At 32.4% G+C, this 27,007-nt stretch overlaps 2 protein-coding genes across 5 annotated transcripts; one reads left to right on the top strand and one right to left on the bottom strand.

The window, feature by feature from the left end:
- Positions 1-6,263: 6,263 nt before the first annotated feature.
- Positions 6,264-17,141, bottom strand: LOC132284102 (uncharacterized). 4 transcript variants are annotated; one of them, XM_059786172.1, is made up of 8 exons: positions 16,944-17,141; positions 14,053-14,130; positions 11,906-11,973; positions 8,776-8,843; positions 7,487-7,593; positions 7,158-7,207; positions 6,817-6,899; positions 6,264-6,732 (listed from the first exon to the last, which is right to left on the bottom strand). In XM_059786172.1, the coding sequence occupies exons 2-8, from the start codon at positions 14,108-14,110 to the stop codon at positions 6,618-6,620; spliced, it is 549 nt and encodes a 182-aa protein (XP_059642155.1). In that variant the 5' UTR covers positions 14,111-14,130; positions 16,944-17,141; the 3' UTR covers positions 6,264-6,617. The 4 variants fall into 4 exon arrangements, with proteins under 4 accessions (XP_059642155.1, XP_059642153.1, XP_059642154.1 ...); XM_059786170.1 differs by having other exon boundaries at positions 11,906-11,976; XM_059786171.1 differs by having other exon boundaries at positions 16,928-17,141.
- A 5,176-nt stretch (positions 17,142-22,317) lies between these two features.
- On the top strand, positions 22,318-25,452 carry LOC132281179 (F-box/LRR-repeat protein At3g26922-like). Its single transcript, XM_059782907.1, has 4 exons — positions 22,318-22,362; positions 22,588-23,526; positions 23,608-23,739; positions 25,123-25,452. The coding sequence occupies exons 1-4, from the start codon at positions 22,318-22,320 to the stop codon at positions 25,450-25,452; spliced, it is 1,446 nt and encodes a 481-aa protein (XP_059638890.1).
- Positions 25,453-27,007: the final 1,555 nt, after the last annotated feature.

The following is a 27,007-nucleotide window of genomic DNA, read 5'->3' on the forward strand; positions in this document are numbered from 1 at the left end:
CTCTCTCTTGTTATGAGTATGTTATTTTTTTTTTTTTAAGTTTTTATGAATATGAGTTGAACACAAAGAGGATCTAAAGGAAGAAAAAAATCACTGAGAATTCAAGTGAAGACACAAGTAAAGTTCAAAAAATTATCAACCAAATATATTCAAGTGACGGATAGAAAGTTCTAACCACTGCAAAACTTTAAGTTCAAGAGGTCATTTCATTAGACACCATGCATAAAGAAATGTATATACATATATGTATATATATAGGTGAAGCCAAACAATCTACAACATTCAGTCATTATACAATTTGGACCACATTACTATATCCATTGCATTTCTAACCATTGAATTGCAAATGCTCTTCAGCCAATTCAGGCACCAATTAGTATATACAAAGATTCAATAAATTACCAAATCAGACACTCCACCTTTTGGGGCCCACTTAGGCATTTAACAAAGGGAAGGAATTAGGTTCTGATGGGACAAGAGAAGATCATACTCTTAATTGAGCCGCCATCCGTGGAGTAAATTTAGTTGCAACAATATATTTGACAAATTAAGTTGAATTAACTTCTGTAGATTAATAAAGAATATATACTCCTATTAGGGCTGCCTCATGCATGATTATATGTATTTTTGTATGTGTATGTATATATGCATATATACATATGTATGCACCAAAAAAGAGTAGGTACATCCTTGCAAGTGAAAAGCTTTTCCTTTGAGCCATTGTCATTGCTTTTGCTTTTATATATTCTTGCCAATCAAAGCATGGAAGGTGAGATGTGAAATGAAGAGCAAACAGCAGGAAAGAGGGAAAACAAAGAAATTATTCATTTTTAAAGCACACAATGGAAAACCAGTTTTGGTTGGCTCATTGTCGCGGTGTCTTACTCTTACAAGGCTAGCGCATTCACATTACACTAGGGATTGTAATCCGGAAGTATCTCAAAATAAATATCTATTTTTCTATTTTTATTTATCTCAAAATAAGTGTCTCATTTGAAAAGTCATTGTATAATATTTTGTAATATTACAAATTTAACCTTCTTGCATTGAATCCATAAAAAGTAAATCATTACATCACTATGGACCTGTAGGGGTAAATTTGATAATGCATTCACTCTTAAAAAGTTTGTTTGTTAAACATGGACACTTATTTTGGGACCGGGAGTATTATTATCAGTATTATTTTTCAAACAGCCTAAGATTGCATCTATAAGGCCACAAATCAGTTTTGCGGAGATGTATCTGTTTTTCCTGGGAAGACTTTATTTAGCAGAGAAGGTTTAATTAGTATAAAAACCAAAAGATCAAGCGTAGTCGTATAATTTACTTTATTAAAATAAAGAAATGGAGCACCAGGAGCACAAATATCACTTCCCTTATTATTTTTTATTTTTTTTTATCAAAGTGAATAATTAAGGGTTCAAGTTCTCAACTTCTAACTTTCTGAGTGATTTGTTAAGAAAATGAAATTAAATTATTGTCTGATTTTTATTTTTACAAACGAAACACAAATTATGGGTAGGTTCAATCATAACATGTGCCGTTTTAGTGCAATTTTGGAGATAAATTTACCACCTCCATGACAAAGACTGCTCAAGCGATTATGTGCATTATGGCATAGTGTAATTGGAGTTGAAGAGAAATTGCCGAAGAAAGCATCAAATGATTTATATAAGGTGCCTTTTTCTTTTTCCAATAAATTATGACTTATGGTGCCTTATAGCATGTGTTTTTGAGTAATCAGCACTCTATATTATTTCACATCATTACATCAACAAAAAATTAAATAAATAAAGAAATAAAAATGCAAAGAATAAAGAATTGCATGTGAAAGAATTATAATTTCAAAATTTAGTGTCATAAAATAAAGATAAGTTTACAGCGTAATGAATTCGAACAAATATCAGTATAAATTGACTGAATCGATCGGTTCATGAAGATATGTAACGATATCGGATCCTTGAAAAAGGATTACGAATCGATCGATATGTCATGTATCGATCGATACGATGAACCACAATCGAATTCAATACGATGAACCATAATCGAATTCGTTATACCGCGATCACGTTTAATTATGAATTAATAATTTTCTTGAGGATATATGGTTCAATTGCTTTGAGTGTTATGACATTGACATCTAGGGTCCAACCATATGGCAGACAACTAATTGACCTACTTGAATCATGAGAAAGTGAACCCATTGCACACAATGCTCCAATCGAGCACATGCACTAGTCCATCATTAAATTGGTTCGGTTACATCTTGACTAGGAATTTTGAATTTTATGAACATCAACAATTTTAATCAATTCCCATATTCAAAAGCAAAGTACAGACCATTTTTAATCAGTGTGTTAATTTCCCACATATATCATTAGAAAGCTCACATGTCATCTGTTAAGTTAAGCAACAAGGCATGTGTGTCACTTTCTAATGTCAAAAATTATTCAATAATTAGGTATGTTACCTACTTGAAGTATCCCTATCAATAAAAACTTTCCATTTCTTTTAATAATAAAAAATAGCAATTCAACATATCAGATTCTCGATACTCTCAAGATATTAAATATTTTTTATCGATACTTTCAAGATATTCTGGTATGAATATGTCCAAATTTTGGTACGTCCAATTTAACATATATGATACACAATGGCTAATATATAATGAATACAATAAATATTCCTTTACTATTCAGTTTGTAGCACCACAATATTTTGTTCTTTTGTATTTGATAATTGAAGGGTATAATATGGAGGGAACTAAATTTCAGCAGTTCATTACATCAGCAGTCAAAGCTTGACTGAAGTGTGGAGGACATTCCTCCATCAAATAATGCTCATTTGCAGCCACAATTCATGTAGACAATGTAAAAGATTGTATTGGATGATGTGTGTGTGTGTGTGTTTTCTCTTTTCTTTTCTTGTTTTTTCTTTTCTTTTTTTTTTTTTTTTTTTTTTGGTTCACGTAAATACTCACACATACTGTTGCCTACATTGGGGATCGAACACCTTCCCTCTTTGAAGATTGAGAAATTACACCATTGGACTAGAGAGTAGAGACCCTTTGGTGTGTAATGCATGCATGTTATTGAATAATTACATTTAAGTTATCAATATATACCAACCATGTTTGGTAGTGTGAAATTAAAATTGGAAAAAAATCAGATCGATCAGCCCTCTTAATTTTTTATAAAAAGAAAAAAAAAAAAAATTGTATCTATGAAGGTCCTAATTATAGTGAAATAGCATTATTTTATTTTTAAAAATAAGATAATGTTGTTTGACTATATATGAACTAATAACTCCTCTACTTTTCAAAGTAAAAAGTGAGAATTCGAGTTCATGGGCTCGCTCGGGTCACAAGCTGGCTTTGCTAAGTTTAAGATATGAGGATGTGCAGCTCATGGGCTCACTTGGATATATCGGATAGAGGTTGAACACTGGGCCCAGTAATGTGGAACTTGGCCCACTTTCTTATGTCGGGCCCATTACTCAATATGGGCTAGCCCATTACTCAATATGGGCTAGCCCATTACCTAGAGTTTGATTTAAAAATCTAACTTCATTGAATGAGGACTAGCTTAAATATTGGTAACAATGCCATGGGTTTGGACTACGAACTTACAATTATATGCATGGTTTTTTTTTTCTAGAACAATCTTATATCAATCCCTCTCCTCTGAAAAACAATATATATATATATATATCCCTCTCCATCCAAGGTGTTTGGACCAAGTAATAGCATCACTCACAATTGTTAATAGAAAATAGCAATTCAACATTGGCCAGGCCAACCTCGAACAAGAGCAAGGCTACGAACAATTCGAATAGTAGTGGGTTTAACAACCGGACTAAATGTCTTATTATAATCAACATTAGGGCATTGATAAAAACCCCTGGCAACTAGACGGGCTTTGTAGCGATCAATATTATCATCGGAATGTCTAATTAGGAAGGAAGCATATTATATTCTCGATATCTCAGAGATATTAGGTACTTTCTATATTATCGTCCAACATATGGATTGACCTAATTATTGAAGAAGCAGAAGAAACCATTTGTTGTATTGCATCACTAGACATACGAGTGAAGCAGATCAGTCACATTCAAGTCATGACCTTTTTGTTTTCAGAATTGCTAGCCTTAAAAATGCATGATCTAACTAACTTGTCACCAATTTGTTTTCTGAGTTGCTATTAACATGATACAACCAACTTACACCAACCGATACGCAATGCGATGCACACCCTTCCTAATTTGTTTCCAACCCTATCCATATCTGTAATTTATAAATAATGCTTCTTTGAATTCTGATGAAAAGGAATGAAATACAGAAGGTTAGGCAATTACCAAGGTTAATAACCTATGTCACATGCACCAAGAGCAAATACAAGAGCGAAAGCGTGAAAGTCACAAAATCTAAGTTACACAAAGTGGGAGCATGAGGACAAAAACCTAAGTCACACGCACCGAGAGTAAGTACAAGAGCAAAAGTGTGAAAGTCGTAAAATTTAAATCACACAGAATGAGAGCAGGAGCGGGAGAGCCTTGGTATACTATGTGCTTATATGATAATAACACCAGATCATCAAATAGATCAACCTCTTAATCAGATCGTATATCAGTGGTTCGGTGGAGTCTGATTCGTACTACTTTGATCCAGCTGATTGTTGATTGAAACCCTAACTTTAGAGGAAAGTCTCAGGTTCAGAATTTAATTGACACCGTCATCAAATATGTGATTAATTGGTGATAAGTGCCTGAAATTCTTACTCTATTCATCTTGTATTGCAGGATATATGGAGGATCTTATTCGTTTGGAGAAGGAAAGGAATATACGTCCCAGTCCTGAAATAGATGCTTTAATGAAGGTAGTCATTATAAAGTTTTTTTTTTAGCTTGCCAAGCTTTCATATCTCATCTCCATTATCATCGCCTTAATCTCATATGAATGAAGTTGGTCACATGAATTCTCTCTCTAATGACCTACTATACTTAACTTTTAAAAATTATTTTTAATAACCTCATTCCATTTAATAAACATTTCCCTTTGCTCTTATTCGTTGTGCAGGGAAAATTGAAGTTTCGAGCAATACCAACTATGGCTTTATGTTTCTCTAAGAAACCCAATAGATTTTTAGCGCTGCATCGGCTGGGATATTGATTTACATGTCGCTAGTAGATCTTCATGCAGCTGATTTTTGGGTTCTAATGTCTCGTTTTGGGTCTGCATGTATGTCTATCTTGGCCAAATGAGCTTAGCTACTATTATGTATTCTAATATTTATTGAAGAACTGAAATGAAATTTATATATATATTCTCTTTTCACCATTGGGATGAGTCCTGACACACCACTGGTAAAATTGCTTCATTGCAAATTATTGTGATTAAAAAAGTCATGAGTTCGAAACAAAAAAACATAGAAAAAGATTGGTCTTGCTTATCTCGGTCGAATATCATACCATGCTTGTTGGGTCCAGTTTGGTCTTTTACTAATTGGGCTTAGGGGCCTCCAAGTGGAACCAAATTTTGTACTAAGTTACTAGCACTACCATAGTTGTATGGGCCAATCAATTCAACCCAATTACAATATTTCTCTACCAAAAAGAAGTAACTATAATTACAAAAACTACACAAATTTATATAAAAACATTACTCGTCTACAATCATATTAGCTGTAAAGAGAATTACAAATAACATGACAAGTATTATTTTTATGTAATACCCAATTGATAAAAGTTGTAAAATTCCGTCTTCATCACACAAATTTAAATGCCCTCTTTTAAAAAAAATCAGTTTACATAATACACCATGTATAAGACAGTAGAAATACCTTTTGTTGTCTCCACTAGTATATATTGATGAACAGTTACACCTCTGATTTTTTTGAGTGAATAAAATCTTGGGCACTTATTGCGTGTGTGATTCAAAAGTAAATCGAAAAAGTTTATTTAGCCTCACCCAAGCTGAGGCATGGTAACGATTTTCAATACAAAGGTGCAATTATTAGTAACTAAAAGCTTATACTCTAAGCTTTAGCTAATAAATTAATTTCCCAATTTTGTGATGAATAATAGTGCTGCTTGGAATGAACCAGTTGTGGAGACCATGAGACAACCCTTTTAGAGGGTCAAAATCCTCTCTAGTCTCATTTTTCGGCTACGATCCTGGGCAGTTGAAGTTCCTCACTATCAATAGTTAATTTCATTATTATAACTGTGTAAAGTTCACTTGTAACCAAATAGTAACAAAATTCAAATAAATGAAAGTACACCAATATAATAACAAAATCCACCATCAATACTTGATAGTGATGAACTCAATGTACAGAATCAAAAAAAAAAAACCCATGATTAGACGCTTTACCAACTAAGCCATTGGATAATGCCCGGTTTAGGAGCAGATTTGGGAAGCCAGACCAAAAGTCTGTCCTACCTTAGCTTCTCTCTTAAGATTGTTAATTACTACTGTAATAAGGAATTATATGTCTATGCTCACGACTACAGGGTCTAAGACCCTTCAATTCTCTAAGAAGGAGATGCTACAAAACTGGGAAGAGCCTGTCCTTTACACTCAAAATCTTCTTCCCGGCCTATTTTTCTATCCTGGACTTCTAATGTGGTTTCGGCTTATACCCATCGACAGCAAAGTTTCGTGTAGCAAGAGGCAGTGCTAATCGAATTCCATCAAGTTCAGGTTGTGCGATAACTTGACAACCTAGACGAGACCTGCAGAAAATCATTATATACAATTTACAATAGCTTTGGTGGTGAGAGAATTTATTGACCAGTTTCAAGATAGAGGGGACCTACGTCTCTGTAAGGCCAAAAGCAAGATCTAGCATGTCATTCTCTTCATCAGTTGGATCTTCTAGTTTATTGTAGTAACCGGTATCCTAACCAAGATTCTAAAGAGTTAACGCCATAGTAAATTAATGCATCGACAATAATCATAATCAATACCCTCAAATTAAATGAGAAAAAGCAGAATAGAAGCCAGAGATATCTTAGCAACGAAATGATGTTGAAGGCAAGATCACTTGAAACAAGTCATGCAGAGAAACACTACTTCATCAGGTTAGTGCTTAATATGCATTAATCTTATCTTGGCAGCACAACAATTAATATGGAGACACAGATATTCAATAACTTACCATCACGATCACATGACACGTAGAACAGGCAAGGGATCCTTCACATGCTCCTATAATTAAATTGAAATTAGTTAGTTATTAAACGGAGAAGTATAGAGGAGTGTTGAGCAGTTCTGTACTTGTCAAGTTTTAGATAGTTTCATCAACTTTTGATGTCAAGGATTAGCCAATACATCACAAGTATAAAATTTGATCGAACGATGCTATACTGCTCATCTTGTAAGGCTTATAATTAGTTCAATACGCTTATAAACATTAACATTATTAAAAGGATATGCTGAATTGGCGTAAGGTACAGCCAAAGAATAACATGCCTTTTAAGTGCTTACCTTCAAGTTCTATGTCATTCTCATGAGCAGCTTCTAACATTGACATTCCAATGGGGACCTTAATATGCTTCTCCTCACCATCTTTGTCAACAAAAGTCACAGATATTCTGCAGAATCATACACAAGGGTATAGAGAGTTCCATTAGAAAATGTGACTAGAGATATCAGCCTGTAAATTTTCATAGTCACGCTCCAAGCATCAAGGATGCTGGCCACTCATATTGCAGAAAAGATAATGTGATCATCTAGTAGCATATTGCCTGACCAACATTCTGATTTGATCACCCAATTAATGAAACTTATTCTGATTGATACAACATTCATAGGTGATTGATCAACATAACAGTTTCAAGAGACACTTCTGAGTACTCGTTTGGGTCTGATTGGAATTGTGCTTAGTTGGTGGAATATCCACCCTTCAAAAACATCCATTAGTGAAAAGAACAAAAGAGTTTCAAGGGCCACCTCTGACTTTTTGTTTAGGCCCGACTACAGTAGTACGTAGTAATTGGTTGATGGAAAATCTCCCCATGTAAATCAAAGATAATTGCATTATATTTAGGAGATTCGGTCATCTTAGCAAATTCTCCATCCGTCCCATATTAGTTGTCTATCTTTGGGTTTACTTCTTTTCAAGGGGACATGCAATTATGCATTTGTCCCCTTTCCAAATTGTGAGTAACTTTTAACCTTTAAATATATATAATGCCAAGCTGAAAGATTTTTGAAAAGTTAAAAGGGTAATTATGGAAAGATTGTATTTATTTTGTTTGACTTTTCAAAATGGACAACGAATTTGGGACATCCTAAAAAGGAAAAGTGGACTACTAATATGGGACAGAGAGGTAGTCGCATTTATCCGAGGTATCTCTATTGGTACAAGTGGGAAATTTAGAGTACAACATTTAGGCCAAAAGGACTGCAACTAATTTATGCTATTGTTTGGAGGGAATACATTCTCCAGCTAGAGCTCTTGGTCAATTTATCAAGGTACTTGGTCATTTTTTATCTCATATCACCTTCTTTGGGTTCCTCTACTTAGTTTTATCCCTTGCTAATTTGAACAAAACTCCATCATGTATTTAAACTACTTCTAACAATGTATTTCCTATACCACCCTCCCTCCTCTTCCTAGAAATATGTATACACACACATAAATAAGTAAAAGGATAAATATATATATATATATATATATATATATATATATATATAAAATTAAAAGAATTAGAGAAGTTCAAGATAACTGCTCCTACAACAGCTACTTCCCATATATATAAGTATGAGCTTACTTTTGTTTTTCTTCATTCCCGTCTTCTTGAGATTTATCAGAAGCTGTGGTAGAAAAACGTCCATGCCTCTGAGTACAAAATGAAGATTGGAGTAAGGAATAGGTTACTCGTAGTGGTTGAAAGATTTTGGCAACTGAAAGAAGCTAATAAAATGCCTAAACTAACATAACAGTTCGACTAAAGAACTGCAAGAAATGTACCAGAAGAACTGCTGAAAAGGAACAAACTTAAAAGACACTAAGAAAAACTCCTCAATTGCCTTGGATTTTTTGGTGGGGTGTCTATTGGGGGAAGTTATTTATTATTATTTGGAAGGAAAGGGGAGACGGGGGGAATTGATGCAATCCATAAGAAGCTTAAGAAAAAAAAAAAACATTTAAGTTAAAGAAAGCCACTTTCAAAGCATGTTCAATTTCATGGTTGAGCCAGCTTGGGACCTTGCATTACTAAGCTTTGAGTACCAGAAGAACTGCTGAAAAGGAACAAACTTAAGACTCTAAGAAAAACTCCTCTATTGTCTTTGATTTTTAGGTGGGGTGTCTATTGGGGGAAGTTATATTATTATTATTTGGGAGAAAAGGGAAGACGGGGGGACAGGGAAATTGATGCAATCCATAAGAAGCTCAAGAAAAAAAAACAAATAAGTTAAAGAAAGCCACTTTGAAAGAATGTTCAATTTCATGGTTGAGCCAGCTTGGGACCTTGCATAACTAAATTTTGAGTCATATTGAGTCACAACTTAGTTGGATTAAGTGCTTATCCAACTAAATGCATTTGATAACTCAATTAGAGTATCACCTAGAAAAATAAGTGCCACTTAAAATGAGATAAAATTGTTTAAGTGATAGTGACTTCACTTATCATTGAATTATTAAACACTTAAAACTCAAACTACAACAAAGAAAATCTCGATTTACGATTATTGCTTAAAATTCAGCACTTAAAATTTCCAGCTTTACCAAACAACACGTTCCATTGCATGCATGCTATATCGAATATTAGAAGTCAAGTGCTTTATGTGATGGAGCCAAAAATTTGTTTCAACGGGGGTGACTGAACAATAATAAGATATATAAAAATTAATTATTTCATAATAAAAATAAGGATAAAGTACAGCAACACCTCTTGAGGTTTGCCAAAAGGACACCTAGATGAAAGTTTGCCTATTTTAGGACAATGATACCCCCTCAAGTTTGATACAGCTACCAAAGACATTCCAATAGTAATAAATTGGTATTTTTACCCTTTGACTTTTATATTGACAAACTTGAATGTTGAAATGACATTTCTAACCTCATAACCATTACCATTTCTTTCCTTCTCTCCTCTCTGTTCTCTCTTCCTCCGCCCCAACACCAACACACACACATACTGTCACACATATACACACACACACATATATATATATACACACCCACACACACATATATATATGTATATAGAGATACATACATACACACACACACAAGGTGCAGCGGCAACGGGCGGCGTCGGCAACGGCAAGCCGCCTCTCCTCCACCATCGGCCGGGTTGCCTACAGCGGCAAGAATCAGCCGCGCACGAATCAAGGTTCTGCCAGCCGTGTTCCTCAGCCCCTTCCAGCCACACGTATGGACCCAGTAGCCGTCGGGATCCGGATCATCCAACAAGACTGCGCAATCTTTTCCAGAGCACCGCCATCTACCGTCCCTCCTCTCTGGCTGTCCAAGCTGTCAGCAACATCGTGAACGTCGTCCCAAAATCCACCACCATCCCACCTTTACCTCCTCTATCACCCATTTTCATGCTCTCCGACACCGGAATCCGCCACTTCCCAATGGTGAGTACTAGTGAGAAATTGACATCAACGCAAAATTGATTGGACTAAGGACATGGTCTTCTCGGCTTCAGATTATTCCGATTAAGATGAAGCAGATTACAGCAAAGAGGAGCTTAACTCTTCAACAACCTCGGCACCATCCCTAATCTTTCATCTATGCTATGTCAAATCAACGATCCATCAATGCTGCCCCAAACTACGAAAGTCGCCCTTCTATTAGTTTTGGTGATATATATATATATAGAGAGGGAGAGATAGATGAAAAGGGTAATTTGGTCATTTAATTATTTTGATATTTTATAATTAAAATTAATAAAATAGTGAAGGGTAAAATGGACTTTTCACATGTTTTAAAGCTATGTTTGGATGGAAAATTTCACAAGGAGGTGTGGTTGTCCCAGGCAAACTTTCGTCTGAGTGTCCTTTTGACAAACCTCATGGGGTGTCTCTGTACTTTACCATAAAAATAAATATCAACGGGGGAGAGTCAGGATGACAGGATGGAGACAATAGGATTCTTGGCATTCCACTGTTGTTTTTGCACATAAGACGGAAGATAAATATGTAAGGACTGAGTGACAGAAAAATAAAAGAGGGGTGGCAAAACATAAAAGAGGGGAGTAAAGATAAAAGCTGAGGTGGCAATTTTCAATGAAGATTTTATATATAAAAATAGAAATATTTTTTAAAAAAATATCCAGTAGAGGTATTGACCCCCACTGGGCCTTATCTAGCTCCGTCCCTGAGTGCTTTTTAGTAATTTCATATGTGCTTGGCATGAGCCATAGCAGTGGTCTAAGTGTATTTTAAAATAAAGTTATGCTAACGAGCCTTTTCCTCTTTTTTATGGTCCTAGATTAATTTTGATAGGTTTTATGACAAATTCTTAATTTTCTAAGTAAACTACAAAGATCAAAAGAAAAAGAATCTGGAAGTGTGCACACACACGCGCAAATGCACTCGGTCAATTCAATACAAATCAACCCAGAGAAATTTTTAGCATCATCGTTCAAGCAACTTTTAGATTTGGTTGAGGATGCAAGGTTTTGATATATTAGATTAATCAATACAGGAATGTATATATATATATATATATTATTATTATTATTTTTTTGTTAAGTAAAAATATTGTTAAATTATCACCAGTAATATACAAAGAAATTGGTTTAAAAATTAGATCAATCAATACTTGAATGTATAAAGATATAAATTACTTATCACCGGTTATATACAAAGAAATCCATTTATAAAATAATAGCACTAGTCAAATTGCATGCGGAGAATCATAGTTTATATATATAAGGTACTAACCAGGGGCTGCAGAGGGCTGTCGCTAAAGACATGCAAATATGACATTCTTGGTGTGGATGTCAATGGACCTGCTGCACCCAAGAAATAAATGGTCAAACTAGGGAAGTATTGCAAACCCATATACTGATTTTGGATGGGGTGGATATTTCAGTAAAGGATTCATTTCTGGATTCAAGCAACATAACGAATCAAATCAGTTAATATATCTTAAGAAAACCTGGAACTGAGAATCCTGCACAGCCCAGAATACAGGGTAGTGAAGTTGCTTGGAGCACAATTTTGTAGTAATATTTCAGTACCAATTATAAAAGAAAAATCAATGTGTAAATTCCATGATGGAATATGCATAACCTAACGTGAGAAATTGTCCTAAAAATAATCCAACTAATGTTTATAAAACTACAATAAATTGCTAAATCCAACTGATGTTTATAAAATTACAAAAAATGTTTGAAGTATTACAGACAAATGAAATTAGAGAAGGTAATAGATTTAAGGAATGTAGTTCCAAATGCACATCTATTATCCAATAATTTCCGGTTATCAGAGGCCCTATAGTTCCAAATGCACATCTATTATCCAACTGGCATCATTCAAACTCACCTCCGTGGAGGTGGAAGCTTACAGCCCATATCATTTTTGCGTTCATTGTTGAACAAGTCACACATTTCTAGAGTAGAAAAAAAAAAAAATATATATATATATATATATATATATATATATGGGTAGTATTGATAACTATAAGTCATAATACCTTTAGAGTTTGTTAGCAATGTTTTGAAATTTGGTCGGTAACCAATCTAATAGATACCATTTTTGTTGATTGGGCCAACAGTTGTGATTCTATGATGCCATGGACAGCTATTTAGTGCATTAATACAATTTCACTTAGTTTACAAATATAAAGAATAAAATTATTCCACTGTCTGGAGGAAAATAACAAAAATTCAAGTTTCATGATAAGTACAAACAAAATTAATGACATTAAGAACTACAAGTTACTTTTTTTTTTTCCCCCTAAGATAACAGAAGAGTCCAGGATTGATAATAGTAGGGCTCACCAATCTCGACATTTTGCTGTAGAAGACATTAAGGCTAGTGGAGAGTTTAAAGATTACATATGATATTATGATTGTAGTATTGTAAAAGTGTTCAAAAATCGCTGAATCCAACATCCAAAAAATGCACCATCCAGAAAAGTATTAGGAAAATCAAGGTTCACCAAATAAATTCACTAATTTGTGCAACAGATGATTACTACCTATCAAACAATTCAAGGTACTATATGGTTTAGTGTCAATATTCACCAAGTAACCCAAAGCTCTAGATTGCAAAAAGAATCCCACCAGTTAATTCATACTCTTCAGTGGCACATTAATAGCAGATAACTTATATGAACATGCATCTTTTATTTCTAGGTCATGTGAATTTCGGATTAGGCTGTCATCAAGCACCAATGGTCAATAAGAGAAAAAGAGGGAAAAAAAGAAAAAAGATAAAGAAAACCCCTCATTATATTTCACACGAATTATGCACAAATCCAACATTGGAAATCCTTGTGGAGCAGATAAAAACTTTAGCAACCCGCTATCTGAAATAAAGCTAAGCAAATAGGCACGCACATCTATAGAAAATAGCATAATATACTTTTCCTATTTTAATACTTTATGTGAAGCCTCTTGCTCAGTAAAATGATAAAGCTATCCTGTCAAGTGTTAGGATGTAAATCTGAGTTTAAACAGCCACTTTTATGCAAATAATGCTAAAGCTCAAGTTTACATCCAGTCTATCCTTCCAGCATAGACAGACCAACACTGGGTAATAGTTTTTACTCAATTATTCAGTGTTTTGGTAGTAATCCTATCACAACCTGTATGCAGGACATCTCCAAGAAATTTAATCCTCACCCAAGACTAAATGAACATATATCATATCCATCTCACTTAAACCAAAATCCTTCATGTTGTAGATTTTTTTAAAAAAAACTAAATAAATACATACAAACAGCCATTCAAACCCAAGCACTAAATTTATTCAAAAATTACTAAATAAACACATACAAACAGTCATTCAAACCCAAGCACCAATATTGGTTCATTTTAACTGACTTCAATTAAAATTAGAGCCAAACAGCATAAAGAACTGACCTTTAGCTAACCCTTTGATCACCTGAGCTCCGAGCTGCGAGAATTTGGAAATGAACATAATCCTGGCAGCTACAAAACCTGGGCACAAAAATAGTATTGATGTGATCATAAATTGTATCCTTCTTTGATATTATATCAAACACTTACGGTATGTTTGGCAGCACCGTATTGGAGCTTTGGAATTGGAATTGGGAGCTCCAATTCCAAATCCACAGTTTGGATATTACAAATTAACTTGGGTTTGGGATTGTATTATAGTCCCAAATCAACAAATTGAATCCTACAATACAACCAAAGATTTCAAACACCAAATCATGAGATTTTTAACCCGATACAAATGTCTAGGACATAGTGAAGACGATGAGCCAAGACGATGCAATGAGCCAAGACAATGTCACAATTCAACAGTGCAAAGAATAAAGGGAAGCAATGGTTGTGCAGCACAATCCAAAAGTCAACAACTTGGGTTGCGACAATTTGTGACCAGAAAAAGAAGAAGAGCAGAGACGATGGGTTGCAATAATCTGCGATTAGGGCTGCGAAAGTGATTGTGATGATGGACTTCGATGGTTGACTGTGGCGAGATGTGGCTATTTGAACAGAGAACTGAAGTCGAGTCCCGATTGCAGATGTAGGGTTTCAAGTGTGATGAAGTTGCAATTGCAGATTTAGGATTCCGATTGCGATGATGTTGCGATTGTAGGTTTAGGGTTTCGAAGTTGCTGTGAGTGACGATGCGAACAGAGAATACGATTGTAGATGTAGTCTTTGACAGTTTTGATACATAAAAGACACTGCAACGTTGTATTGTCATAGATATTAGAAGGTTACATATCAATGTAGATTACTAATTCCTGGTGCAACAAACTCATTAAAACTGGTCACTACTTTGGCTGTGAATGAGGATATTATTAAATTAGAATCAAGATATGTCCTCCAAAGTTGGAGCATTACGGTAGTAAGGTGTGAGCTCCTGATGTCATCGTAGTGTCATGGAGAAGGGTAGTAGGGTGTGGGCCCCATAACTGATGTCATGATAACATCATGGAGTGGGATCCACACCCCTCTCACATAAACCTCATTCAAAATCCTCCTAATAGTCTCAATTGATATTATCGACTAATGTATCATTCACCGTGACAAATACCTAAGAGGATTGACAATCTAATCTTAATTCTTAATCTTATCTAGACAAGAGTCTTGGTGAACACCGGTTTGATACACAAAAGACTCTGCAACGTGTATTGTCATAGATATTAGAACAAACTCATTAAAACTGGTCACCATGGAATTATTATATTAGAATTAAGTTACGTCTTCCGGATTTGGAGCATTACGGGGTGGGGTGTGGGCTCCGTCACAGATATCATAGTAGTATCATGGAGAGGGGTGTGAGCCCCATAACTGATGTCATGGAGTGGGAATAAATACCCAAGAGAATTGACACTCTAATCTTAATTCTTAGGGCCAATTTGGTAACCGTTTTTGTTTGTTGTTTATCCTTTAAGCTTAAACATAATAAGTGTTTATGCGTAGCTTTTGTTTATCCATAAAAAGACACATTGTTTGATAAAGTAAAAATGTTTGGCTTATTTTAAAACAATAATCAGTTAAACTTAAACTGTTTTTTAAAATTCAACACAATAAACAAAAAAATAATAATAATAATTTGATAGCCAAAATTTGCAAAAAAATTACAATATAAATGTTTTAAAAAAATAATAAAAAAAATTTTTAAAAAAAAAGTGTATAAATTTGTTTGATAACCTATAAAAAATTGCAAGAGTTGCAATAATCCAATTTCTTGGAATTCCATTTCACAAAAAACATTTCCATTGAACATGGTATGAGGACAAAGGGTTTAGGTGCCCATTTGTGTCTAACAGGTGGATGTCCATGTAACAGGAGTCCAAGCTATGGAATGTAGTATTTAGTTCACATATACTGAAAAGAAAAAGGAAAGATAAATACTGACTTAAAATAATAATACAGTTGAGTTGGGGCCCAAGTGTATGTTGCCTTTTTTTATGCATCCATAGGAATCTTGATTCTAAAATAAAAAGGAACACTATGGTGTACCCAAAAATAGAGACAAACTAAACAATAATGAAATTAAATAAACACAATTCTGTTTGTCAATTGCATTGTGTGCTTGAATCACAATATATACAATTGAGATAAGAATCCTAATGAAACTCTTTCATGTTCAAACTTCAAAAGTAGTTCAATTCTGTCAAAATTCTAGTAGATAGAAACCTATAACTACCATTTAGTTCATTACAACTCTTTTATCATATATCTTCTATACTACTAACCCTCACAACACATTAAAAATATCTATGTAATATGAATACTCTCCATGTACTATATTCATAGAAACACTTGAGATTAGAATCCTAATGAATCACTTGTGAACAGTATGCTTCATTTTTTTTCCTTATAAGAACACAAAAATTTCCTCTACTTCATGCAATAAAAAAATTGTCAATTTCAGAACTTACATAAAATCCAAATAGAAAGCACACACAGAGACAAAAATTAACAAAATTAACCCCTGGTTGCCATTTGCTTCAAAATTAGATTATGCCTAATTGAACTCCAAAAATGGCTAAACTGATTAACAGAAAATTACATGGAATTTTAAAATAATCAACAATCATTAATGAAATGAGCTTAAGAACAAGAACTAACTGCAGATATACGCAAACAACAAAATAATAATAATAATAATAATAATTGCAAGATGAACAGGGAAATAAACTAGAGAGAGAAAAGGAGTAATGAAGAAGAAGAAGAAGATGATAATATAGGTATGGAAAGGCTACAACATGGATGAGAGTGAGGAAAGAGAGTGTGCAAAGTGAGAGAGACAAACCTGGAGCGTATCTCACCTGATGAGTGGCTGGAGGAGGAGCTCGCGGTGGACGGTGGAGGACATCGGCAGATCTGCAATGAAAGGAGTCGCGTATGGGGTTGGGGATTAGGGTTTGTACAGGTCTGTAAAATCTGTTCTTTTTTGTGTTTAGGAGTACCCAACCGTTTCTTCGGGCTCGGCTCGATTCGGTTTCAAACGAGCAACTGTAAGTTTATTCCCCATTCTGATTATCTGTTCCTTAAAATTGAAATCTTATTTATTACTATTAAATTTCATATTTATTTAATAAAAGAAATAATAATAATTCATTTATCTTTATAATATAATAATAAATATATTTTATTTATTGATCGATAGATTTATTATTGTGCATTTGTTGTTTAAATTTGTATTTATTTAATAAGTGAAATTTATGGTTTTTTGTAGTGAGTTATTGAAATAGAAATATGGTTGGAGAATTCACAGTTCTTACTCTTTAAGATGATATTTTCGTAATTAACTTTGTTAATTATTACTTAACTTATTACAATCTCCCTATTAACTTTAACTCATTAAATATAATGGTAATATATATATATATATATATATATATATATATATATATATCTTTAACATACAAGTTAGTAATCAAACATCTATCATTTTTTATTTGGTATTCTCCAAGTAAATTGATCCATCATCACTTTTATATTTTTGTACAAAATATATTACAAAATTTTATAACCAAAAATCATCCAATCCAATCATTCACAATTCAACAAAACTTATATTTATATAGTACAGATTGAATGAATAAAGATTACACTTTTATAAGCCAAGTTCATAAGCCTTTCATATAAAAAATAAATATATTAATAATTAAAAATTTAATCTATAAGCAAAATTAAAGTTATCAATTTCTAAGTGGCATACGGAGTACTCTTTAATTACTAGTAATTTGCTGAGTTATTTATATAATAATCAGTTATCAATATATATTTATATAAACTTTTATTAATATACATATTTTTTTTTCCAGAAAGTAATATACATATTATTTTTGTTACAAAGTAATAAATATACTTTAATAAGCGTGTTTAGTATTTAATAAATGAACTTATTTAAAATATTAATTAAGTCAATGCTTAGACTTAAGTTTACATTTTAGTTTTATTTTTTTAAATATGTTGGTGACGATAGTAGTTGAATAAGTTAGTTTTTTTTTTTAATTAATAAATAATTATTCTTTTTAATTGATTTGTTAAATAAATTTTATGTTTAATAAAAGAAATAATAATAATTCATTTATCTTTATAATATAATAATAAATATATTTTATTTATTGATCGATAGATTTATTATTGTGCATTTGTTGTTTAAATTTGTATTTATTTAATAAGTGAAATTTATGGTTTTTTGTAGTGAGTTATTGAAATAGAAATATGGTTGGAGAATTCACAGTTCTTACTCTTTAAGATGATATTTTCGTAATTAACTTTGTTAATTATTACTTAACTTATTACAATCTCCCTATTAACTTTAACTCATTAAATATAATGGTAATATATATATATATATATATATATATATATATATATATATCTTTAACATACAAGTTAGTAATCAAACATCTATCATTTTTTATTTGGTATTCTCCAAGTAAATTGATCCATCATCACTTTTATATTTTTGTACAAAATATATTACAAAATTTTATAACCAAAAATCATCCAATCCAATCATTCACAATTCAACAAAACTTATATTTATATAGTACAGATTGAATGAATAAAGATTACACTTTTATAAGCCAAGTTCATAAGCCTTTCATATAAAAAATAAATATATTAATAATTAAAAATTTAATCTATAAGCAAAATTAAAGTTATCAATTTCTAAGTGGCATACGGAGTACTCTTTAATTACTAGTAATTTGCTGAGTTATTTATATAATAATCAGTTATCAATATATATTTATATAAACTTTTATTAATATACATATTTTTTTTTCCAGAAAGTAATATACATATTATTTTTGTTACAAAGTAATAAATATACTTTAATAAGCGTGTTTAGTATTTAATAAATGAACTTATTTAAAATATTAATTAAGTCAATGCTTAGACTTAAGTTTACATTTTAGTTTTATTTTTTTAAATATGTTGGTGACGATAGTAGTTGAATAAGTTAGTTTTTTTTTTTAATTAATAAATAATTATTCTTTTTAATTGATTTGTTAAATAAATTTTATGTTTTAGTTCTATTAGTCATTCACGTTGTTTGTCTATTTGATGTTATTTTGAAATATATTTTATAATAAAATAAATATATCATTTATCATTTAAACAAGGACAAAAATGTTGTAATATTATTTTTATTTCAAATCCAAACTTTAAATCCAATTTATTTCAAACATATAAATGGAATTCATTTTAATTTCAATTCCTATTCCTTTTCCTTTTCCTTTTCCAATTTCCAAAAATAATTTGGACCGCAAAGTAGTGAAAGCACTCCATAACAATTACTACTAAATATTAACAAACATGTTTTTAATTATTTTATGTAGTTGAATTGAAAATTGCTCATCAAGAAGCAAGGCGGAGTCAGGATTTCAATTCAGGGCACCATGCAATATATATATATATATATATATATATATATATATATATATATATATATATATAAATGTAACTAATATAAAATACAAAAGAAGATGAATAATAAAATTATTCAAATATTTGAATTTTAAGAAGTAGAAATAGAAAAAAGAAAAGAAAAATAGAAGAATTTAAAAAAGGAAAAGTTAAGAGTTTCAATTGAAGAAGTAAAATTTAACTTCTTATTTTAAGGAAATTTAAAAAATTTGAAGAGTAAAAGAGAAATGAAAGAGTAATTTTAGCAACCACAAAAGGAGGCACTGCGTAAAAAAAATTCATATATACACACTTACATGCATAGAAACTTTTGATTCCTACTCATCATAGCCCTAAATTCTCCTCTTCCCCAGCTCTCTCCCTCTCCCGCCAGTGGCAGCATCGACCGACCACCGGTCTGTTCTCTTCAAACTTCTATACTCCTCTACTCTCTGTCTATATTTTAATTCATTTTGTTTATATATATATATATATATATGTGGTATATATTTGATTAGTAGTTGGGTGTTTTTTTTTTATTCTTCTTTTTCTAAGCATCATATGGAATTTTATTTAGTCTGATTGATTCACTCGCTTTCATGCTTGTAAATTTCTGATGTCCATCAATTAAAGACTTTGTTTTGGCTGAGGTATGCTATGTGATTTTGCTTTTTTGGTGCATGTAAGGCTGGTATAGTCACAAAAGGTTTTTTGATTTTTGATTTATTATTTATTAATACACTCGAATATGAAGGTACAAGCCTGAAAGCATCAAGTACAATTGGCAATAACTTCATACCAATGTGCATGTTTGTGCACAACAGGCTCCGTTGGAGTAATGTTGGACTAATTGTGTTAAAAATAGTTCCACAAAAATTTATTTTAGATTTATTTAGTTCAATTTTTTATTTTTTGAAAATAATTCTCAAAAACTTATAAGAACAACTTGACTCCGGAAAAAATACTCCTTTATAAGATTGCTTTTTTTGCGTTTTTTTTTCTTTCTTAACATCCATTTACTTAAGGTAATTTTTATTTTTAGCCTTGTGGTTTATACTTTATACTTCATGCTAATAATATTCATAGAAGTGATTTTTTCAATTACCCAATTGAAAAACTGCAAAATGATTAGGTAAATAGTTTTTCCCTTCTTACCCTTTTTCAGTGCAAAAGGATTTTAGGTAAATAGAATTTTTTATTTTTTTTTCTTCGCTTCTTTCATACACGTGTAATTACTTTCAAATCGTTAAACTTATAATATTTTGAAAGCATCAAATCGTTAAAGACTTTTCCCTTTTTCATTGTGCTAAATAAATAATGATTAATGCATGTGACTTAGCTTGGACGAGGATTATTTCCTAATTAGGGCATATTAGGTCTTGTTATTTTTATATTTTTTTCCTGTAAGATTCAATTTCTTGAGAAGTTAATTTTCTTTCTTTGTTGATAAAATAGATACAAGACACAAGAAATAAAAGTACAATTAGGGAAGATTCTACTTTTGAAATCTTATATATTTATTGGACAATGCTTGGATCCTGTCCTATCAAGACAAGCTTTGTCGTGCAGCCTAACATAGCTTTCTTAAATTTTGACACCTATCTTAAAAAAAATAAAAAATTAGATCGTACGGGTTCAATAGGCTACTGGGTGGAATCCATCTAATAAACCCATTGTCTGAAACTGTTCTTGGTCCATTCTTGGGTCTGGAACTTCAAAACACCTTTGAGGCTTTGACTAATCATATGAAATTTAGAATGTTCCACAACTCAAAACAAAGCCTTTTTCAACGTCGTTTTTACATGGAATTGAAGTCATTAGCTGTTCTAGCAGTTCACTTTCTGGTGTTTAGGTTTGACCCTCCATTGATCATGAAAGATCATGAGAAAATTTAAAGCAAAACAAGATTAATATCTAATATCATATATTAGTATTCTAAAAAGTTGTAGCGACAAGAATTCACAAAATTGGTTAATGAAGCATGTATACTTCTATATGGTTATGCATCGATTTCATATCTTCATCATATACCAATACTCCTTTGGCACTCGTGGACACCTGCCCGAAACTTCCTAAATGTATTCATAATTTGAGAGTATAAATATATTATTTGAACCACGTATTCGATACATTTTAGATACTTTGATTGAACATCAAAATATAAATTTTCTAAATGGAATATCTTTGTATAATTGGTTGGGACAACTTTAAAAAGATTTCAAATGTTTAGATTACGTTAAGAGAAGAACTGGATGTATCATATTTAGTCTAGTTCAAGTTTTTGTCTGTTCAATATAATCTACAGCTTTGCTGTTATTTTGTAAAAGAAAATGTTTTGTAGTACACGCATAATTATATACATATATTGCCATGTTCCTTGTTATAGACTATCTGTATATCCTATTTTCAAAAAATAAAAATCATATGACAGTATTTGTAGCTTCTCGGGTCCAATTTTGTCTCCATGATCATGCTATGGATGAGATGTTGCAGATTGAGTGAGTACTATAAATTCCATAAATAGATTTAAATAGAATGGATAATTAGCTATAAATTATATTGTTACCCAAAATCTTGGATTGAATAAGATTTGGGATAAGACTTAATTTCTTCTGGGCTGTGTTTTTAACTAAGATGGATTTTCAGAACTGAAAGCATTGAAATGATTCTTATGTGCTATGTTTCTGCTTATTTTGTATAATGTTCTAACCTTTCCCTTTTTTGACTGCTTGTATTTGAATTTCAAATTGAAAGGGGCAAAAGGCATCATCAAATTCAATGACGGAAGGGGTCCAACGTGCTCTTGAAAATGATAAACAAAAGGTGAATTTTAAACTCTAAACTACTTCCCATATGAACTCTATTTTTTTTACTGTATTTTTCTCAAACAGCAAAGGTTTAAAATGATGGAAGTTGATGTAGATTCATGATATCTGCTTAAATAATGTCTCGTTGCAATTTATTATCAATTTGTAATTCTGAAGTAAATTTAATGGGTGATTCTGCAACTAACTTTTTTTTTTGCCTTTGTACAAATTGTGTGACAAGGTTGACCTTCATTTAGAGGACCGGATCAGTCAGTTGCCAGATGACGTTCTTGTTCTCATACTCTCTTTTTTGACCTTCAAGGAAGCAACAGTTACTAGTGTCCTATCAAGTCGATGGACGTATCTGTGGACACATTACGCTCGTCTTGTCTTTGATTACCAAGAATTATATGATGACAAAGAACCATACATATATGGGCGCGAAAATTACGAGACAAAAAGGGTGAGATATGTCAATTGGGTGAATCGTGTTGTGCAATTGTATAGGGGTTCAAGTATTGAAGAATTCTGTGTTCGTTTTGATTTAGGTGAAGGTTCGGAATGTGATGTTAATAAGTGGCTCAAGTTTGCATTAGCAAAGAGAATTCAGAGGCTTGAGTTGGACCTGATTGGTTTTTTACACAATGAAAAGAGGCCTTACATTTTTTCATACCAACTGCTAGCTCAGAGTAAATGCACCACTTCAAATTTCTGTGGCATGCGTCCCTGTACATTTGTTGGATTTAATACGCTGAAAGCAATTTTTTTGAAGAATGTAAATGTGGGTGGAGGAGAAGTTCTGGAGTATTTCTTGTCCAACTGTCCAGTTCTCGAACAGATGGGTGTTCATTATTGCGAGGATCTGTTTAATTTAAAAGTTGTTGGCCCATCACTTGTGTTGAAGCAGCTGGAGATATGCTACTGTTGGGAAATAAAATCCATTGAAATCCGCAATGTAAACCTAGTTTCTTTAAAAGTTTTGGGAGAGGACATCAGCTTCCTTCTTGAGAATGTCCCTATGCTTGTTGATTTAAATATTGATGGGCGGATTTCAAAAGCCCTCACTGATATTGACGGGTGGATTTCAAGATCCTTGACGGATGTTTTTGCACAGTTTGCTTGCTGCCTTTCTCAGTTGGAGATTCTTACGTTAGATACGCATCTTTATTGTATTTTTGAGGTTTGCATGTACATTTTTGTTTCTCTTTTTTAATTGTCAATTATCTAGCACAATTACCTTACTCTTGGTGTGACTTTTCAGGAAAACGCAGAGTTTGATGTGTCTTCTAAGTTAACTAATCTCAGAAAGTTGGTATTGGTTGGTGTTGAAATCGTTCATAGATTCGCTTCACTGATTAAGGCGGCTCCTTACTTGAAGAAACTCGTGTTGCAGGTGATAACTTACGAATTTAGAATGTTGGCGTTGTTTCCAATTCATGCTTAATCATACTGCTTAATATGCCATATACTCGACTCAAATATCCCCATATATTTCCAATTCATACTTACTCATTCTGCTTAATATGCCATATACTATGACTGAAATATCCACATTTCTTTAGTTTCTGAAATATCCACTGCTTAATATGCCATACACTATGACTGAAATATCCACATTACTGCCCATGGTGTGGAGTTTATATTTGTTGCAAATCCTTGATCACTATTACTACAGGATTTTGCTTTTTAGGGTAAATTACCTTGACCTCCCCTGACGTTTGAGCTTATTACCCTCAAATGAAAGTTTAGTAAAAAAATTAGTGAACCTCCCTTAAGGTATCGTGAAATTCCTAGGGCCAACTCTCCAAATTTTTAATTCCTCTATTTTATAATTTCAATTCAAATGCATTTTTATCATAATTGCTACATATTCTTGATTCCTTGCAACTATTGTAAATTGATGGTGTATATATTGATGATTTTATGCATTATGTTTTAAGTTTTAACCATCTGCAATATTGATGTTTCATTCATGGTTATAACTTTTGATGCAAGACCTTCATTTGATTGCAGGGTCACCTACCTTGGAAGGGAATATTCCATGTCGTTTGTTCATAGGTCTCATAGACGTCACATTTACTCCAAAACAGAGTTCTAATTAAGACAATAAATTGTATTTGTAGTTTAAAATACGCTCTAATTTCCACTATTTAAGGTTCATTAGTTTCTTACTTTTCAAAAAAAAAAAAAAAACCGTTAGTTTCAACCTTTTGGATTATCATACTTGCAGTGAACAGAGAGGAACGATTATCGACACTTCATTTGTTGTTAATATGAGTGATGTAGTCCATATCACTCCTTACATTGCAACTACCATATCTTAATGAAAACATTTGAAATATTCCACTTTTTTCTTTCTTTCTCGAGAGCTAATACGTTTATATATAGTTTGTCTTGAAACCTACATATCTAAAACAATTCCTAATTATTTTTCCTGTGTCTAAGGATGTTGTGGACAAAATTAACCATCTTTTTTTGCATCGTGAAGTTGATTGGTATTTTGGATTATGGTGTTTATTTTTGGGAAGAACGAGTTGTTCCGAGAAATAAATGGCTTTGACTTTATTGGAATAATGTATAAAATCATCGTCATCATTTGGATGGGTTTGGTTATTATGCTTGTCATGAGAGAATGCGGTGATCATTGGGGTGGGTTAGTTGTATTTGTAGTCTGTTGGTTGTCATGAAGTTTTATGTTCGCAATTGCAAAAGGTTGTTCATTTCTCAATTATCTTCTGCAAGCTTGAAATAGGTTTGGTTGTACCACTTGTTGCAGATTGGGTGGTCCACACATGATTATCACAGAAATTTATTTAGAACTGAAAAATGTGTCCATCAATGCCTGGAGGAGGTGGAGTTCTTTGGATATTATGGCAGTGCAGGAGATCGTGAACTCGTCGAGTGCTTGTTCGAGAACGCGATCGCCCTCAAGAGGATTGTGATTGATGCTCGGAATCCATTACTTCCAGAAGGCCCATGTCCCGAGAGTGAATTGGAGACAGAAAAAGCTGCAAGAAATCGGGCCGAGCAGCTTAAAAAAATAGTACCTGCAGGAGTTGAACTCGTGATTGTTGATCACATGCTTGAGAATTGGGAGTTTGAGTAATATTTGAAGTTCAATTCATTTTTGTTTTGTTTTCACAGGCATAGTGCAGTTGTATTATTATTATTATTATTATTATTAAGCTAGTTACTGTTGAGTGTCTCCAGCTTTTTAGTGGAGTATGAGGGTGTTTAATTAATTTACCTATGTCCTTTTGTTATTTGGTAATTTTATAGATGTCAGTTTTTTCTATTTTTTTATTTTTTATTTTTACTTCTTTTCATATTTATTTATAAACTATATTTTTGAATATCTAGAACCTCCCCTTCTATTTTACGTTGGACGTCATTTCAGATTATAGTTTTGTATTTTATATATATATATATATATTTTATGACCAATTTGATTACCATCATCTTATTATACAAAAAAGACACATTCAAAATTTGTGTGAGAGGGAGATTGTTGTGATTAAGAATTAGTTTTGGTAAATTTCGTGTATGTAATATATATATATATATATATATATATATATATATATAAATATCATATTAGTTAATTAGTAGGGGTGACAAAAGGGGTCAGGAATCATCAACCAGTCCATATTCGCCTGCCTTTTAATGATTATAGGTGAATCATATTTAATTTGAGGATCCCGATGAGTTGGATAATTTTTAACCACTTAATTTGAGGGTCAACAAACATCTATTTTATATTGCACTCAACTCATTTCTCTCTCTAAAATTATTTCTCTCATAATCCCCTCTCTCTCTCTCTCTCTCTCTAAATTTTTCTCTTATCAATCCCCTTTATATGTTTCTCTCCCTAAAAATTTCTTCTAAAAAAAATAAATAATTCTAAAAATTAAAAAAAATTAATAATTAAAAAAATTTAAAAATTATATTTATATACTTCGTATTATATGGATATTTATACAAAGAGAAATTGCAAACCTACGATGATTTGACGTTGTATTTCGACAACCGGAAACCAAACGACGTCGGTGTATTTGGCATTTCGGGTCGACAATCAGAGCCGCGAGACGATGAAGGCAGAAAATCAGCATCGGAAAATCTGTCGGCTGCATCAGCGGACGCTGGTGAGCCCTCTAGAGTGCTGGGAACGTGATGGCACGTGTTGAGTCCTAGAGCTAGCTTCGCCTTCCTCCATTTGCTTCCCATTCGTGTTCGATCTGAACTTTCTAGAGAGAGAAAACACACATTCAGATCTTCGATTGATCTGAATCCAACGCAAGAATAGATCTCCAATTGCTCGATCTTGGATGGTCTTTCTCTAGCTCTGTACCAAACTATACATATGTGTATGTTGACCCAAAGTCTATAACTGATTTAATCCCAAAGTCTATAAAATTAAAATAAAATAAATTAAAATAAATTTTTTTAAAAATAATTAAAAAATAATAATTAATGGGTTTACGGGTCATAACGGGTTGACTCTACCCATTTACAACCCGTTCTGAACGAGTTAAATATGGGTCTTGACCCATGTTGACCCACTCATTTTCAACCCAACCCAAATCCGGCCCAACTCGCCCATTTGACACTTCTATTAATTAGTTAATTTGATAGGTTTCGGATTTTTGAGTTTCTTGTCAATA

This window comes from Cornus florida, unplaced genomic scaffold (assembly GCF_030987335.1).
Source record: "Cornus florida cultivar Cherokee Brave unplaced genomic scaffold, ASM3098733v1 CherokeeBrave_3.0.0_Hap2_Chr11, whole genome shotgun sequence".
Lineage (NCBI taxonomy): Eukaryota > Viridiplantae > Streptophyta > Magnoliopsida > Cornales > Cornaceae > Cornus > Cornus florida.

Coding starts and splice junctions, on each gene's coding strand:
- LOC132284102 (XM_059786170.1), bottom strand. CDS start 14,110: ATGTTCATTTCCAAATTCTCGCAGCTCGGAGCTCAGGTGATCAAAGGG. Junction 8,844..11,905: donor ACAGCCCTCTGCAGCCCCTG/GTTAGTACCTTA, acceptor TTTTGTACTCAG/AGGCATGGACGTTTTTCTAC. Junction 6,733..6,816: donor GCTTTTGGCCTTACAGAGAC/GTAGGTCCCCTC, acceptor GATTTTCTGCAG/GTCTCGTCTAGGTTGTCAAG.
- LOC132281179 (XM_059782907.1), top strand. CDS start 22,318: ATGACGGAAGGGGTCCAACGTGCTCTTGAAAATGATAAACAAAAG. Junction 22,363..22,587: donor TTGAAAATGATAAACAAAAG/GTGAATTTTAAA, acceptor TTGTGTGACAAG/GTTGACCTTCATTTAGAGGA. Junction 23,740..25,122: donor TGAAGAAACTCGTGTTGCAG/GTGATAACTTAC, acceptor CACTTGTTGCAG/ATTGGGTGGTCCACACATGA.